Genomic DNA, 17,033 nt, shown 5'->3' with positions numbered 1-17,033 from the left:
ACAGGACAGGAAAAAAAAAAAAATTTATAATCCTATACCCACAGTTGATCCAGAGGAAGGCAAAAAAACTCAGCAAAGCATGATCCAATTTGCTCCTGCAGGGGAAAAAATGCCTTCCTGATCCTCCGAGAGGCGATTGGATATTCCCTGGATCAATTTTAACTATAAATGTTGGTATCCAGTTATATTCTGTGTATATAAGAGAGAATCCAGGCATTTTTTTAAAGCAATCTACTGAGCTGGCCAGAACCAACTCTTGAGGGAGTCTATTCCACATTTTCACAGCTCTCACTGTGAAAAAACCTTTGTGTTTGGAGATGAAATTTCTTTTCTTCCAGACGTAAAGAGTGCCCCCTTGTCCTCTGTGATGACCTCAGGGTGAATAGCTCTACACCGAGTTCACTACATGAACCACTGATGTATTTATACAGGTTGATCATATCCCCCCTTAATCTCCTCTTCTCAAGAGAGAATAAATGAATTGCCCAAAGAGTTCAAAAGGTGGTCCTTCAGACACATGGTCTTTTTTTTTTTTTTTGTTTGTGTCCTCCATCCAGAGTAGAGGTGTTGGGAGCTCGATTGCAACCTAACTGCGCCTGGAGACCCCGCGCAACATTGTGGGGGAGAGGATCGTTCCTTCCTTTGGTTGGTTTGGGTCCTGCTTGACCGGGAGACACCAGTCATCATTTGTGGCAGTGGTTTGGTCATCATTGAGCGCTAGAGGCTTCAGTTTTGACCTCCAGGGAGGTCAGGGAGGACAGGAGCAGTCGGGAGATCAAGGAGGCTTCCTCCCAGATGCAAGCTCTGGGCAATGCAGGTGCCAGCAGTATATAGGTAGGCATTTGGATTGGGCACTGCTTTTCCCTATGTTTTCTGGGTGGAGATTATTACATCAGTTGTGTGTCTGGGTCTCGGCTGACTATGCACTGTTTGGTGGCTTGCCCTGGGCTAGTGTCTGGTGGTTTGCTTTGGGAGCCAGGAGCCTTAGTATTTTTTCCACTGTTGATTTTTCAGATTAAATACCCAGTCAAAGAGAAGCAGCTTGTCCCTAGGAGGAAGGACTGCTGGTTGTTCTGCTACGCTAGGCTCTAAGTATTCTAAACCTCTTTGTAATTTTTACATTGAAGGTTTACTTAAAGCGGAACTCCACATAAAAGGGGAAGTTCTGCTTGTTTGTCCCCCCCACACCCCCTCACTAAATGTTTTGACAGGTACCTGCTCCCACTTCTGGGTCAGATTTCTGTGGCGATCTCAATCAAAAGTTCGCCCCCAACCCTGCAGCTTTCTGGGACACTTCACATGTCCCAAAAGACTACAGCCCACTCATAAAGCACATTGCACATGCGCAGTAGGAAACCGGCTGTGAAGCTGCAAGGCTTCACTTCTGGTTTCCTTTACTTAAGATGCCAACAGCAGCACCTGAAGCCAATTGAAGAATCTGCTCAGCTGAGGACACTGCTGGACCCCTGGACAGGTAATTGTCCTTATATTAAAAGTCAGCAGCTACAGTGTTTGTAGTTGCTGGCTTTTAATTTATTTGGGGGGGAGCACTGAGCTCCGCTTTAAAGAGGAATCAGCTTCTGTGTTTTCCGAGAGGAGATGGCTTCCACTTTTCACACATTTTGCTTCCTTCTTATGGAGATGCAGGGCTCATCTAAACCAGCCCATCATTCTGCCACAGTGCTTAGCTTCCCAGTCTCATTTCCGTCTGGATTAGGCAAAGAGTCTCTTGGGAAAGAGGTCAGCTTTGATGAGTGGTGCTGACCGTTCCCTCTCAGATTGTGCTAGTGTGTCCTCAACTTTACGCCCCTCTCTAAAGTCTCCAAAAATCAGATCTTGCCTTTGACGATATGGGTCAGCTCAAAGCTTGTATAGGTAAAAGAGGGTATATTCTCATCTATAATCTGGAATGCATTTGTTCAAGTATATCCTCTTTATAAGAACTATTTCAGTGGAGATCTAATGTTTTCTTGTTCAAATATGTGGGGAAAAAAAAAAAAATCAGTTTCCATTGGGTGTACTTACTTTCTTAACATGACCATATAAAGAGTGGATAAGTGAGCAATTGTTACTAGTATGGTATGTTTATGTTTTGTTACATGCAAATCTTTATTTTTTGTTTCTTTAATCCCTCTGTGAAGATACTAAAGGTAATGAAAAGCATTCCTCTGGTGGAAGTGGTGACTCTGGAGGAGGTGACAAAAAAGGTGGGAAGAAAGATAAAGATTGGTGGACAAGGATGAGTAAGGTGACTTTCCCTTCTTTTGGCTTTAATTGTGGCTTTATTTTTGCTATTTTGTTGTAAGACAACAAACAAGCAAAAAAAAAAAACAACCTAGTACAGGGACAAAGTAGGATGATATCTTACATTTTTGATGATGGATGTAAACATCTGTAAATCCTCATTTGTCCCAAGTTGCATTGTTGCTGGACTTTATCAATTGAGCACTCATATTGTATACAATAATGGCACGCCTACATATAAATTTTGTTTTACTGACAATTTTTCTAAATATATCAGCTTAGCGTGTTTTGGATCTCTTGATATTTTAATTTGCAGGGGGACATTCCTTGGGATGATCCTAAGTTCCGAACCTTCTTACTGAGCTTAACAGGCATTTGGACTGCTATTGTTTACTTCACCTTCCATAAGAAGACGCAAGTAGAGATCACATGGAAAGACTTTATTAACAACTACCTGTCGGAAGGCCTGGTAAGTAGGAAAAGTGTTCTGACTGTGTATCTGAAGGAATTGCATTTTTACCAATAAAGCAGTGATAAACCCAAAACAAAAAATGTAATATATTGCAGCTTACCAGTCTTTGGATATGGTGGCTGCATTATTTTTTTTTTTGTAGGCTTCTTCCCTCTTTTTCATCTGGTGACCTGGCCAGTAACACACTTCATGTATTTGACTGCCACCACTCAGGATGAATGAGCACAGGGCACTGAAGATAGTAACATTGTCAATCTGGGGGGAGGGGAGTGTTTAAATGTACTAGCAGATTTAAATACACTAACAACCCAGCTCCAGCTCACACTTTATAATCCATTACATGTTTTTTCCTTTTTGGGATAAAAGTTTTAAAAGAATAAATAAAAGCTGATCATTGTAAGCACCCTTGCCAGTGCTAACCACCTCCTGCACGGCATATTATAATAATAATACAGTTGGTTGGGAGTGCCATTATCCCAGACGGACATAATATGACCCCCCCCTTTTGCGCACATCATAGTGCGATCTGTCACCCACTGTGTCCACTGGACACAGTGGAAGACAGATCTTTGTACCATGTAATCACTTTAATTCATAGCCATTCATTGTGTACTATTGTAATCCATGTGATTGGTCACAGTGATCGCATTGTTCAGGGACAAATCACAGTGGACCTGTACCATGTGATAGCAGTGTCCAATCACAGCTATCACAATAGTACACAATGGCACATGAATTAATGCCATTCATAAAATGATTGCTTAGAACAGTGATCATCACTGTAATAGGCAATCCACAGTGTAAAAAAAAAATCTTGATAACCTCCCCAGAGCAGTAGAGTGTCACTATGGTAAAATACTACCATAATACAATAATCAATGTTATTAAATAAAAAAAAATGTAAATAATGAAATTATTTTTTTTAATACGGTCATCAATCACTGTTTCCCTGATCAACACCACACTAGTTATATTATGATGATGTACAGCTCAAATGACAGTATGAAAAAAAAAATTGTTAAACAAAAAAAAAATTGTTTTATTTAATTTCCAAAAAAAGTGACAAAAATTACAACTCCAAAAAGCTTGCCATTCCTTTTACCTTGGACTGTCTGATTTTCAAAAAGGAGTCATTTGGGAGACATTTTAGGACCTCAGGAAATGAGAGAGGCAGTCAGTATGTCAGGATTAATCCATTTTAAAATAAATATATATATATATATCTCAATCATAAAAATAATATATACTGATCTGGGCTTTTTTTTTTTAGCGGAATACATTTTGGCCAAAATGTATGAAGATTGATTGAGTTCTTTTATTTCAAAATTTTATAGCCAAAACTAAGAAGAACATGTTTCTAAATTTTTAGTGTATTCTTGTTTATGTAGGAAAAAAATACACAAAAAACCCAGTGGTGATTACATACCACCAAAAGAAAACTCTATTTGTCTTTAAAAAAAAATGATAAAAATTTAATTTGGGTACAGTGTTGCATGACTGAGTACTTGTCATTCAAAGTGTGATAGCACTGAAAGCTGAAAATTGGCCTGGACAGGAAGGGGGTAAAAGTGTCCGGACTGGAAGTGGTTAACCACTTGCCCTCCTGAGGATTTACCCCCCTGCTTGACCAGGCCATTTTTTGCGTTACGGCGCTGCGTTACTTTAACTGACAATTGCGCGGTCATGCAACATTGCACCCAAATGAAATTTACATCCATTTTTCTTGAATTGAGCTTTCTTTCAGTGGTATTTGATCACCTGTGTGGTGGTTTTTTTTTTCGCAAAAAAAAAAGACAATTTTGAGAAAAAAACTATATTTTTGACTTTTTGCTATTAAACATGTTCAGTAGAAAAAAAAAAATGTTAAAAATCAAATTTCGTCATAAATTTATGCCAAAATGTATTCTGCGACATGTCTTTGCTAAATAAAAATTGCAATACTTGTAAATTAATTGGTTTACGTTAAAGTTATAGTGTCTACAAATGGCAATATATATACTGGGATTTTTTTTTTTTTTTTTTTACTAGTGATGGTGGCGATCAGTGACTTGCAGCAGACATTCTGACACTGGGGGAACTGACTTGGAGTCACTGACATCCCCAATGACACCAATACAGTGATCAGTGCTAAATTAAAAACTGCTCTGGATGATTGTGCTGTGTACAGCCGTTCAGAGCAGTGTGCCCGAGCTGACAGAGAGGAGTACTGTTAGTAAACAAAATAGTTCTCCCCGTTGGTGATCATCGGAAATCACCGAGCACAGGCGAGTAATTATCATTCGGGACCTGGTGATTGACAGCCGCGAATGGAAATGCAAAATCACGTATGTGTGTGTATATGTAAATATGTATATGTGTGTGTGTATGTATATATATATATATATATATATGTGTATATATATGTATGTATGTGTATATATATGTATGTGTATATATATATTGTGGGGTTAGCTCAGGTGGGGGATCTCCTTCCCTGGGACAAAGGTAGACCGCACAGCAGGCTTTCGTCAAAATCTGACTGGTTGTCAGTTTTATTAAAAGGTTTGCAAGAAATATCAAAGTAAAACAAAACATCAAAAATAAACCCTTGCCATCCAGGCACTAACTAAACAGAAGATGATTCCTCTCTCAGAGGTGAAGGGCTTCTCCCTGTCACCAAAACAAAATAACAGCAAACCTTTTCTTGTAGGTATAGTCCATACACACAGCTCTCTCAGAATACCTCTCTGAGTCCCAGGCCACGAGCAACTCCTTGCTCCAGCTCTGCCCTTTTTGTATCACCTGCTGGTGGTCATCAGTGGAGCCCAAACTCTGGTCCGGAACCACTTCTGCCATTGTGGCCCCGAAAACCCGGAGTGGACTCCACCTTACACCTCACAGTATGATATCATGCGAGGTGACACATACCGTCCATCCATCAGTTTGCCGTTCATACTGTCACATATCCCCCCCCTCTGCTCAAGCCCCTGCGGCTGAGCAACTGTCCCAACCAGGCAATGGACCCGGGAAAGGGCATCTACATTACTTTGCAGTTTCCCCGCTCTGTGTTCCACTGTGAATTTGAACACTTGTAGCGCGAGAAACCACCTTGTCACTCGACTGTTTTTCTCCTTATTATCACACATCCATTTGAGCAGGGCATGATCAGTAACCAACTTGAACGGTCTTCCTAACAGGTAATATTTCAGGGCCTCCAAGGCCCATTTGATGGCCAAACATTCCTTCTCCACAATGGCATAATTTCTCTCATGTTTGTTGAGCTTTCTACTTAGGAAGACCACAGGGTGCTCCTCCCCATCTCTGATTTGGGACAGTACCGCCCCTAGTCCCACGTCAGAGGCATCAGTCTGTACCACAAACTCTGTTGTGAAATCTGGCGTCACAAGCACAGGTTGAGCACAGAGAGCTTGTTTTAGCCTTTGAAATGCGGTCTCCGCCTCGGGATTCCACTTAATCATGACCGACCCCCTACCTTTTGTCAGATCTGTCAGTGGGGCTGCAATGGTGGCAATATTGGGGATAAACCACCTGTAGTATCCTGTGATCCCAAGAAATGCCCGGACTTGCTTTTTATTTACAGGTTGGGGCCACTTTTGAATCGCCTCAATTTTATTGATCTGAGGCCTAATGAGACCTCGACCAATGATGTAGCCAAGATATTTGGCCTCCTCTAAGCCTATGGCACACTTTCTGGGGTTGGCGGTAAGACCTGCTTCCCTCAGCGAATCTACTACCGCTTGCAGGCAGGACAAATGAGACTCCCAGTCGGGACTGTGGATGACGACATCGTCCAAATAGGCAGCTGCATATTGGCGATGTGGTCTTAACGTTTTGTCCATCATTCGTTGGAATGATGCCGGAGCACCATGTAGACCAAACGGCATCCGCTTATACTGAAAGGACCCCTCGGGGGTAGAGAATGCCGTCTTTTCTTTTGCAGCTTCCGTTAAAGGAATCTGCCAATAGCCTTTGGTTAAATCTAAGGTGGTTATGTACCGAGCCGTTCCCAACCTGTCAATGAGCTCATCCACCCGAGGCATCGGGTACGCATCAAACTTAGACACACTGTTCAGTTTCCTGAAATCATTACAGAAACGAATTGTTCCATCTGGTTTTGGGACCAACACTATGAGACTCGACCACTCACTGTGAGATTCCTCAATCACTCCCAACTCTAACATGTCCTTTATTTCCTTTGCCATCGCTTCCCGCCTGGCCTCGGGTATTCTATAGGGCTTGACATTTACGCAGACCCCGGGCTGGGTAACTATGTCATGCTGTATGACCGTCGTCAGTCCAGGTAGGTGAGAGAAGAAATCTCCATTTTTCCTCACAAACTCCTTAACATCATTTTGTTGGGCTACTGACAAGGTTTCCGTTATAGGTACCTGAGGGGCCACGGGAATCACGTCCTTTTGGGGGCTTGGTACTGCCAACAAACTTTCCCTGTCTTTCCAAGGTTTTAAGAGATTAACATGATAATTTGTTCGGGTTTCCTTTTCCCTGGCTGGTAAACTTTATAATTTACTTCCCCCACTTTCTCCCTAATTTCAAAGGGACCTTGCCACTTGGCGAGGAATTTACTTTCCACGGTGGGGACTAGCACCAGCACTCTATCCCCAGGGTTGAAGGTACGAATCCTGGCACCCCGGTTATAAACCCTTCTCTGGACCTCCTGGGCTTGCTCCATGTGTTCCCGAACAAGTGGCATGACAGCTGCGATTCTATCCTGCATCTGTGAGATATGCTCGATGACACTTCTATAGGGCGTGGACTCTGTCTCCCAGGTTTCTTTTGCAACATCTAGCAATCCCCTGGGATGTCTACCATACAGTAATTCAAAAGGTGAATATCCTGTAGATGCCTGAGGTACTTCCCGTATAGCAAACATGAGATATGGTAGCAAAAAATCCCAATTTCTCCCATCTTTGTCCACCACCTTTTTTAACATATTCTTAAGGGTCTTGTTAAACCTTTCCACAAGCCCATCGGTTTGGGGGTGGTAGACCGAGGTACGGAGATGGGAGATTTTGAACAGTTTGCATAACTCTTTCATAACTCTAGACATAAATGGCGTGCCCTGATCCGTTAATATCTCCTTTGGAATACCTACACGACTAAACACCCGGACAAGCTCTTTGGCGATATTTTTAGCTGAGGTATTACGCAAGGGGATGGCTTCAGGATACCGGGTGGCATAGTCAAGTATCACCAGTATGTGCTGATGGCCCCGGGCAGACTTTACTACTGGACCCACTAGGTCCATTCCCACTCTTTCAAACGGTACTTCAATTATGGGTAGAGGTACTAGCGGACTATGAAAATGGGGTGAGGGCGCAGAATATTGACATTCCGGGCATGACTCACAATGCGCTTTGACGTCTCCATGTAAGCCTGGCCAAAAGAATCTCTGGGTTATTCTCTCCTTTGTTTTCTCTACACCCAGGTGTCCACCCATTATATGCCCATGGGCTAAATCTAGTACCATCCGGCGAAAGGGTTTGGGGACCACTAACTGTTCTACCACCTCCTCCCCTTGCTTTACCACTTGATACAGCAAGTTATTGTTAAGAGCCATGTAGGGAAAAGACACCGCTACATCATTTTCAACTGGTTCCCCATCAATCATTTTAATGTTTTCACGGGCTCTATTAAGTGTGGAATCTTTCAGTTGTTCCGTACAAAAATCCTCTTTTCTGACCTCTAGGTCAGGCACCACATTCTGTCCACTCTCACTAGAGCCAGCGATCATCTCTTGTTCTATATCCTCAATGTCTGGGGTTGGATCCAACTCCTCCTGCTCCCCAGCCATTACAGAAAAAGGAAAAAGGTCTACACCTTCCTTGGACACACCCACAGTTTCCCCTTCCACCTTGCCGTCAAAGGGGTCAGGAGTGAGTTCAGGAGTTTCTGGTGTTTCCCCAGCAGGGGGAGCTCGGTCTTCCTGACTCCCCTCCTTATCCCATAACTTCCAGAAATGGGGAAAATCTCTCCCCACTATGGCTTCATGAAGGAGAGAGGGCACCACCCCCACAGAATGGGTCACAGGGCCCCAGGGAGTACCAATCTCCACCAGAGCAGTCTGGTAATTACGTGTATCACCATGAATACAAATAACTCCAATCATGCTAGAGTGTAGGCTGGCAGGGTTTACCAAATCGCTTTTAACCAAGGTCACAACACTACCCGAGTCTAGCAGAGCAGTTACTGGCTTTTCATCAATGGCAATCACACACATTTGCTTTTCCATGCGTTTCTGACATGCTGCAGTACATACCACCTGTGCAAAAAGAGACATGCGTTTTCCTAAATAAGCATTTTCACATTGCATAGGTTCATCATTGAAAGGACAGTTTGCAGCAATATGACCTAACGCATGACAACGATAACATATTATATGTTCAGTGCTTAGACCTCTAAATGGCTTTGGGGACCTTCCTGACCTATTTGGCCAGTCTCTAGGTCCTAAGCCTACAGTCTCATTATCTGACACAATAGTCTTATCATTTTTTCCTGAGCCTTTGGCCCATGGAACAGTCTTACCGGATCTTCCGGATAGTTTTCCACCCCTAGTGACATTGGGGTACGGCCCAGGTGAATGAAAAAAGTCCTCAGCGGCTGCATATCTCTCCACCAGGTCCACCAGCTCGTTTGCAGATTTAGGGTCTCCACGGCCGACCCACTTCCTCAAAGTGGCAGGGAGTGCACGCAAATATTGGTCCATGACCACACGCTCCACAATCTGAGGGCCTGACAATACCTCTGGCTGGAGCCATTTTTTGGAGAGATGTATCAAATCGAACATCTGAGATCTGGGTGGTTTGTCTGCCCTGTAATGCCACTGATGCACCCGCTGAGCCCGGACTGCAATGGTGACGCCCAGGCGTGCAAGGACCTCAGCCTTCAGTTTCTCATAGTCCTGGGCATCCCCTGGTTCCAGGTCATAATAGGCTTTTTGGGATTCACCTGTCAAAAATGGCGCAAGCAGTCCTGCCCATTGCTCCTTTTTCCATCCTTCCCGAACAGCAACCCTTTCAAAAGTTGTGAGGTAGGCCTCCACATCATCCGCAGGTGTCATCTTCTGCAAAACATAACTGGCCCGCGCCATTTTCTGCTCCCCTGGCAGCGGATCTGCAGATTCCTTCTTTAATTCTAACAGGTGTTGGGCCACCTGCTTAAGGAGCTCTCGGTCTGCTTGTTGGGCTTCATGTTGTGCCTGTTGGGCCTCATGTTGTGCCTTTTGGGCCTCATGTTGTGCCTGTTGGGCCTCCGCAAACTGGCGATTTGTCTCCCGTTGTACTGCATTGGTCTGCAGTAAGGCTCCTATTATTTCCTCCATCTTCCCACTTGCTCAGGAAGTTGCCCGCATCCTCCACCATATGTGGGGTTAGCTCAGGTGGGGGATCTCCTTCCCTGGGACAAAGGTAGACCGCACAGCAGGCTTTCGTCAAAATCTGACTGGTTGTCAGTTTTATTAAAAGGTTTGCAAGAAATATCAAAGTAAAACAAAACATCAAAAATAAACCCTTGCCATCCAGGCACTAACTAAACAGAAGATGATTCCTCTCTCAGAGGTGAAGGGCTTCTCCCTGTCACCAAAACAAAATAACAGCAAACCTTTTCTTGTAGGTATAGTCCATACACACAGCTCTCTCAGAATACCTCTCTGAGTCCCAGGCCACGAGCAACTCCTTGCTCCAGCTCTGCCCTTTTTGTATCACCTGCTGGTGGTCATCAGTGGAGCCCAAACTCTGATCCGGAACCACCTCTGCCATTGTGGCCCCGAAAACCCGGAGTGGACTCCACCTTACACCTCACAGTATGATCTCATGCGAGGTGACACATACCGTCCATCCATCAGTTTGCCGTTCATACTGTCACAATATATATGTGTGTGTGCGCGCGCGTGTGTGATTTTGCGCACCCGTGCCGCCCTGTAGCAGTATTTCTGCTATAGGGCGGTTGGGAAGCGGTTAATTATCAAAAGTGGAGTTACTTTTTAAATGCTTACCTGATGGCAGAGCATGGAAGGTGAGGTTACTTGGTGAGTTTAGGTCTACTCTAATAGCTTCATAACTGAAACAAGGGCAATTTCTACCTTCACCATCTGCATCCTTCATAAAAACTTAAATTGGTAGTAAACTCTTTTTTTTAACTTTTACTTTCTGGTAAGCTTATAATAAAGCTTATCTGTAGGTAAAATGAATATCCCCTAAACGTGCGTTTAGAAGATATTCGCTTTTTTTTAGACTGGCGCATGCGCTCTGAAGGAACAGCATGTCTATGCCGTTTCTTCAGAGTACTGTGCCCTGGCTTGGCACTCCCGCGCATATGCTTGCAAACCCGGGAAGAAGACCCGGTGAAGATGGAAGCCTCTGCAGCAGTGACAGCGTGCCACTGAAGCGCTTTGTTTTAAGGTAAGTATTTCATAATGTTCTAGTATGCGATGCATACTAGCACATTATGACATTACCTTGCAGGGATTTTTTTTCCTGTGGTTTACTACTGCTTTAACTTGTGTAGTATTAATCACAGATGGGTTTCTCTCTATCATCTGTAAACCAGGTCCATGTGATGACACCTGTTCTCTGGTCCTTCTTTGGTGGTATTCCATACAATATTCCTATCAGTTACTGGTTGTGCACGAATGCAATTTTATGATATGTATGCCTTCTATTGTTCATAGGTGGATCGACTGCAAGTAGTGAATAAGCGCTATGTACGGGTTATCCTTACATCTTACAAGACACATTGGGATGGGGTAATGTTACTTTTTTATGTTATTGTGTAAATTAATTTAGTTGAAGCAGAGTATTTATATTTCTATTGCTGGCATTATCAGTGTTTCAATGAAGGTATTGGGGCAGCATATCCTCACTTAAATTTTCAGAAGTTCAGCTCAGGAGAGACAGACTTGCAGGGAAGTCACACATCTCACTTCTCATAGAGGTGTGTATACTAGAATGTGGATATCACTGCTGGCAGAATAATGGGACTCTTTCCTGTATCCATGCCACCAGTGAGACCTGCCCCCCCAGCACACATACGTCACTTACAGTACCTATCTGTGCTGCCAGTGAGATCTGCACTCTAGCGCACATATCTCACTTCTTAAACACTTCACTTCTTGTTCTGACAATGAGATTTGCATATCAGTCCACACAATGCACTTCCTAGTATCTATGCCACTACTGACATCAGCACTCTAGCACACTTTCCTCATTATACAATATCGATGTCATCGGTGAGATCTGCACTCCAGCATGCAAACCTCACTTCCAGTTTCCATGGCGAAAATAGGATCTGCACTCCAACACGTACAGTGCATCCAGAAAATATTCACAGCGCTTAACTTTTGCCACATTTTGTTATGTTACAGCCTTATTTTAAAATGGATTAAATTTATTTTTTTCCCTCAACATTCTACAAACAATACCCCATAATGACAACATGAAAGTTCGTTTTGAAATCTTTGCAATTTATTAAAAATAAAAAATGAAAAAACCCACATGTACTGTGCATTAAGTATTCACAGCCTTTGCCATGACACTCAAAATTGAGCTCTGGTGCATCCTGTTCCCCCTGATCATCCTTGAGATGTTTCCACAACTTGATTTGGAGTCCACCTGTGGGAAATTCAGTTGTTTGGACACGATTAGGAAATGCATAAACCTGTCTATATAAGGTCCCACAGTTAACAGTGCATGTCAGAGCACAAACCAAGCTATGAAGTCCAAGGAATTGTCTGTAGACCTCCGAGACAGGATTGTATCAAGGCACAGATCTGGGGAAGGGTGCAGAAAAATTTCTGCAGCATTGATTGTCCCCTTGAGCACAGTGGCCTCCATTATCCGTAAATGGAAGAAGTTTGGAACCACCAGGAATCTTCCTAAAGTGGCCAGCCAGTCAAAATGAGCAATTGAGGGAGAAGGGCCTTAGCCAGGGAGGTAACTAAGCAGCCGATGGTCACTCTGAAAGAGCTCCAGCGTTTCTCTGTGGAGAGAGGAGCACCTTCCAGAAGAACAATTATCTCTACCATACAGGCCTGATTGGTGCAGTGCGGCAGAGTGGCCAGATGGAAGCCACTCCTCAGTAAGAGGCAAATGCCAGCCCGCCTGGAGTTTGCCAAAAGGCACCTGAGGACTCTGAGACCATGAGAAACAAAACTCTCTGGTCTGATGAAACAAAGATTGAACTCTTTGGCCTGAATGCCAAGCGTCATGTCTGGAGGAAACCAGGCACCACTCACCACCTGGCCAATACCATCCTTTCAGTGAAGCATGGTGGTGGCAGCATCATGCTGTGGGGATGTTTTTCAGCGGCAGGAACTGGGAGACTAGTCAGGATCGACGGAAAGATGAATGCAGGAATATACAGAGACATCCTTGATGAAAACCTGTTCCAGAGCGCTATGGACCTTAGACTGGAGCGACGGTTCATCTTTCAACAGGACAATGACCCTAAGCACACAGCCCTCATAACAAAGGAGTGGCTACGGGCCAACTCTGTAAATGTCCTGAAGTGGCCCAGCCAGAGCCCAGACTTGAGCCCGATTGAACATCTCTGGAGAGATCTGAAAATGGCTGTGCAGCGATGCTCCCCATCCAACCTGATGGAGCTTGAGAGGTACTGCAAAGAAGAATAGGAGAGATTGCCCAAAAATAGGTGTGCCAAGCTTGTAGCATCCTACTCAAAATGACTTGAGGCTGTAATTGGTGCTAAAGGTGCTTCAACAATGTATTGAGCAAAGGCTGTGAATACTTATGTACATGTGGGTTTTTTTTGTTTTTTTATTTTTAATAAATTGCAAAAATTTCAAAACGACCGTCTTTCACGGTTTCATTTTGGGGTATTGTTTGTAGAATGTTGAGGGGAAAAAAATTAATTTAATCCATTTTGGAATAAGGTTGTAACATAAAATGTGGCAAAAGTTAAGCACTGTGAATACTTTCTGAATGTACTGTATGCCTCACTCCCCAATATCTATGCTGCTAGTAAGAACTCCTACACATTAACTGATTTCTTTCTCTGCACCAGCTTGTGATTTCACTGGGAAGCACCCTTGCATGAGTTGCTGAGTTTGCTCCCCCCTCCTCTCCTCTTTCCTGTATCGCCCTTTTAATGTTAGCTTGCAGATCCTGCAATGAATACATGGAGCTATCATTCTAATTTAGATTGTTGGGGGAAATATTACTTTGTCCTATAAAAGCTAATGATGTGTCTTTTATAAAAGCTGTTTTGTTGACTAGAAAATCACTCTATAGAAACATTTTAAAGGCTTAGTTCACCTTTACCAAAAACTGCCTATGCAAGTAAGAGCTGTAGATAAAAAACAAACTGCGGCTTTGACTAAAGTAGAATAGTGCCCCTTCTATAGGCCTAGAATGTTTTTGGATTTCCCAAAGCCTGGCTTAAAAAAAAGATTGTATTATCCCCATCCTGACTTGTTGCTAGAATGTCGCTAAGAGACCCCCAGCTGATCCTGTTCACCTCCACCATCACAGAAGGCTTCAGTCAAGCTTTGGGAGGTACATAAATGGCCTACACCTATAGCATGTGCATTATCCAACTTTGGTCTAAACTACTCAATTTTTTATTTACAGACACCCTTTACCTGCATAAGCAGTTTTTTGATAAAGGTAAACTATGCCTTTAAGTCTAGCAAGGTCCATTCTGTTAGAATTAAAGTGGTACAATATGTTCAGTTGGTCATATGTGGTACTTTTGTTTTTCGTTTCTTTTTATAGAATACTGTCTGGTTCAATATTGGCAGTGTGGACTCTTTTGAGAGGAATTTGGAAACCGTACAGCAAGAGCTTGGAATAGAACCAGGGAAGAGAGTACCTGTGGTATACAAAATTGAGTATGATGGGTAAGCTTAAAGTCTAGTTTTATGCTGCTTTTCATTTTCTGTTTTTCTGTTTTCAAAATGAATATATGTCCTCAAGATTACCCCCCTGCCACTTCTCCTGATTGACGGGCATTCCTACTCAGGAGTCCCACTTACTGGGGAAATACTTTCCTATTTGGTACCCCGACATAAAATTTGCAATCCACCAAATAAAGTCTGAGATTCTTTTGTAGCTTGAGCAAAGCATATATACACTTTAGCTCTGTACAGTCCTGTGTAAAGTCCCGCTGAAGTTTCAAAGATTTTCCCAAAGCATTTTTGTGGCCTGCCAGTTTTTTGTTTTTGTTTTTTACCCTCTCCATGTGTTTCTATAATTTCTAGCTGGGGAAAACACACTCTTATTTACTAAGTAGATGGGTGTTAATGAATGTCCTCACACCCTCCTAAAGACTTTTGACCAGGGGAGCAACCTCCCTCTGTTAACGTCATTCATTGCACGTTTTAGTTACTTTATGGAGTAATCATGCAGTTACTGATCTAATGTGATTGTTAATAGTAGTGTTTTTAGATTTAATGTATTTATTTTATTTCTAGAACACTTCTTCTGAATATACTTCCAACTATCCTCATCCTTGGCATCCTTCTCTATTTTATAAGAAGAGGACCTGTTGGTACAAAAGGAGGTCGAGGTGGGGGGGGGCTCTTCGGTGTCGGAGAGACAACTGCTAAAATACTCAAGGATGAAATTGACGTCAAGTTCAAGGATGTGGCAGGATGTGAGGAGGCAAAACTTGAGATTATGGAATTTGTAAATTTTCTTAAAAATCCAAAACAATATCAAGATCTAGGTGCAAAAATACCAAAGGTAATGCAGTATATTTAAGTTTCTGTTTTCTGCTTGTTTACAGCAATTTGCATCATTTCAAGGTCATGCAAAACATATGGTTCATTAAAATTTTATAATCTGTATGTTTTTTATTTTTCTTGTTCAATAATTTTTTATTTTATTTTTGCAAAATATACAAAACAACAAAAAACAGTATACGTAATAATATATCAAAAGTTGCGGAACCCTGTGTACATCAGAATAGGTGAGGCAAATCCTGTACATTCACGGAATATTTTTGTTAATACTGTACACCCACTATATATAGTCAGTGTTTTTTGGAACATCCAAAAGGTACCCATGATCAGGGCACAGGAATGCAGTAATAAGGATTTTTGATTTAAATATTAAAAACACTGTGCTACTATTGTGAAAAAAACAACAATTGTGAAAGAAACCTAATTGGTTGTTGCCAGCCTTGACGTGTTCCCACAACCAGCGACCAAATAGTGATAAAAAGAATGCAGTGCAACCCTCCATTTTATAAGCAAAATCCTAACCATGTGTAATTATGTCACCTAGTGGATAGTGGGGAAAACCTCCTCTTCTCAAAATCTTTCCCCATGTATAAAATGATATATATTATGCATAAATACAAACTCAAACAGCGTATAAGTGAATATCATTAGGTGAGCGGCGGTGGAACCCCCTTACTCACCTACTAACTTGTGCAGGTTTGCAAAAAAAATATATATTTGTATTTAGTGAATAGTGGTGGGCACCTCCAAAGTTGTTCAATGAACCAAACGACTCTAATTAAATTATAAATAGTGGTGAAAAACTCCACTCTGTTCCCACTAAGCAGTGTTCAACACAAATAAATAAACCAGTCTTAGATATCAATATAGTCCATAAATGTTCTCCTCATTCCATTGTAAAAAGTGATAACTGAACTTGGGTCACCACGTGCTCCCCTTCTCCACATGCACCAACTGCTCACCTCCAAGGGTGACCTATGTACTATATAGGTGCAATTGTGTCTTCTCCCTTTTAATGGGGTATTTCTGTCCCAGCCAGCTCCACCTTGCACCATGGAATATATTAAGCTTACCAAGACATCACTCCTCTCCCTATCATCACTCAAAAAGAATCTAAACAAGGCCATCACCGTGCATACCATTAAAAACCACATTTATTGAAATAAAATATTTACATTTATAAGTGCACAACAATATGTTGCACATCAGCACAAAAGCATAAACTGCATGTATTGCCCCTTTAAGGAGCTAAGGCATTGGCTTCACCTTGTTGTAGTTCAATCCAGTGTCACTTCCTGTTGGTATACTCAATACGCTTTTTTTTTTTGTTGTTTACTGTTGGGGCACAGAAGGTTTTGGAAGAATTTACTGGGCCGAGGTCTCAATAAGGTTGAGAACCACTGAGATGCAGGACAGACCTTGCCAGAGCCTGCAAGAAGAGCAAAACCTGAATCTGAAGTTCGGATGGAAGCAGTGGCTTGTACTGTGCATACAACGTGCACAGTACATTTACGCTTCTCTCAGGGTGAAGAGAAGGTAGGATGATGTCTTGATTAAGGTGAAATGAGGAAACCGCCTTAGAGGCCTGGGGCCTGAAGAAAA

The 17,033-nt window shown here is 42.5% G+C and overlaps 1 protein-coding gene across 1 annotated transcript in view; it reads left to right on the top strand.

The window, feature by feature from the left end:
- AFG3L2 (AFG3 like matrix AAA peptidase subunit 2) overlaps window positions 1-17,033 on the top strand; it is a 67,144-nt gene that overhangs the window by 24,779 nt on the left and 25,332 nt on the right. Inside the window, exons 4-8 of the mRNA XM_089671033.1 lie at window positions 2,142-2,248; window positions 2,561-2,713; window positions 11,403-11,477; window positions 14,464-14,588; window positions 15,162-15,432. Of these exons, the coding sequence (XP_089527159.1) occupies window positions 2,142-2,248; window positions 2,561-2,713; window positions 11,403-11,477; window positions 14,464-14,588; window positions 15,162-15,432 (731 nt within the window). The remainder of the gene's footprint in view (window positions 1-2,141; window positions 2,249-2,560; window positions 2,714-11,402; window positions 11,478-14,463; window positions 14,589-15,161; window positions 15,433-17,033) is intronic.

Source organism: Staurois parvus, unplaced genomic scaffold, assembly GCF_062004578.1.
Source record: "Staurois parvus isolate SC_StPar_1 unplaced genomic scaffold, SC_StPar_1.0 ptg000097l, whole genome shotgun sequence".
NCBI classification, from domain to species: Eukaryota; Metazoa; Chordata; class Amphibia; order Anura; family Ranidae; genus Staurois; species Staurois parvus.
Note: the sequence above shows the minus strand (reverse complement) of the source record. Positions and strands in the feature narration are given on the sequence as shown.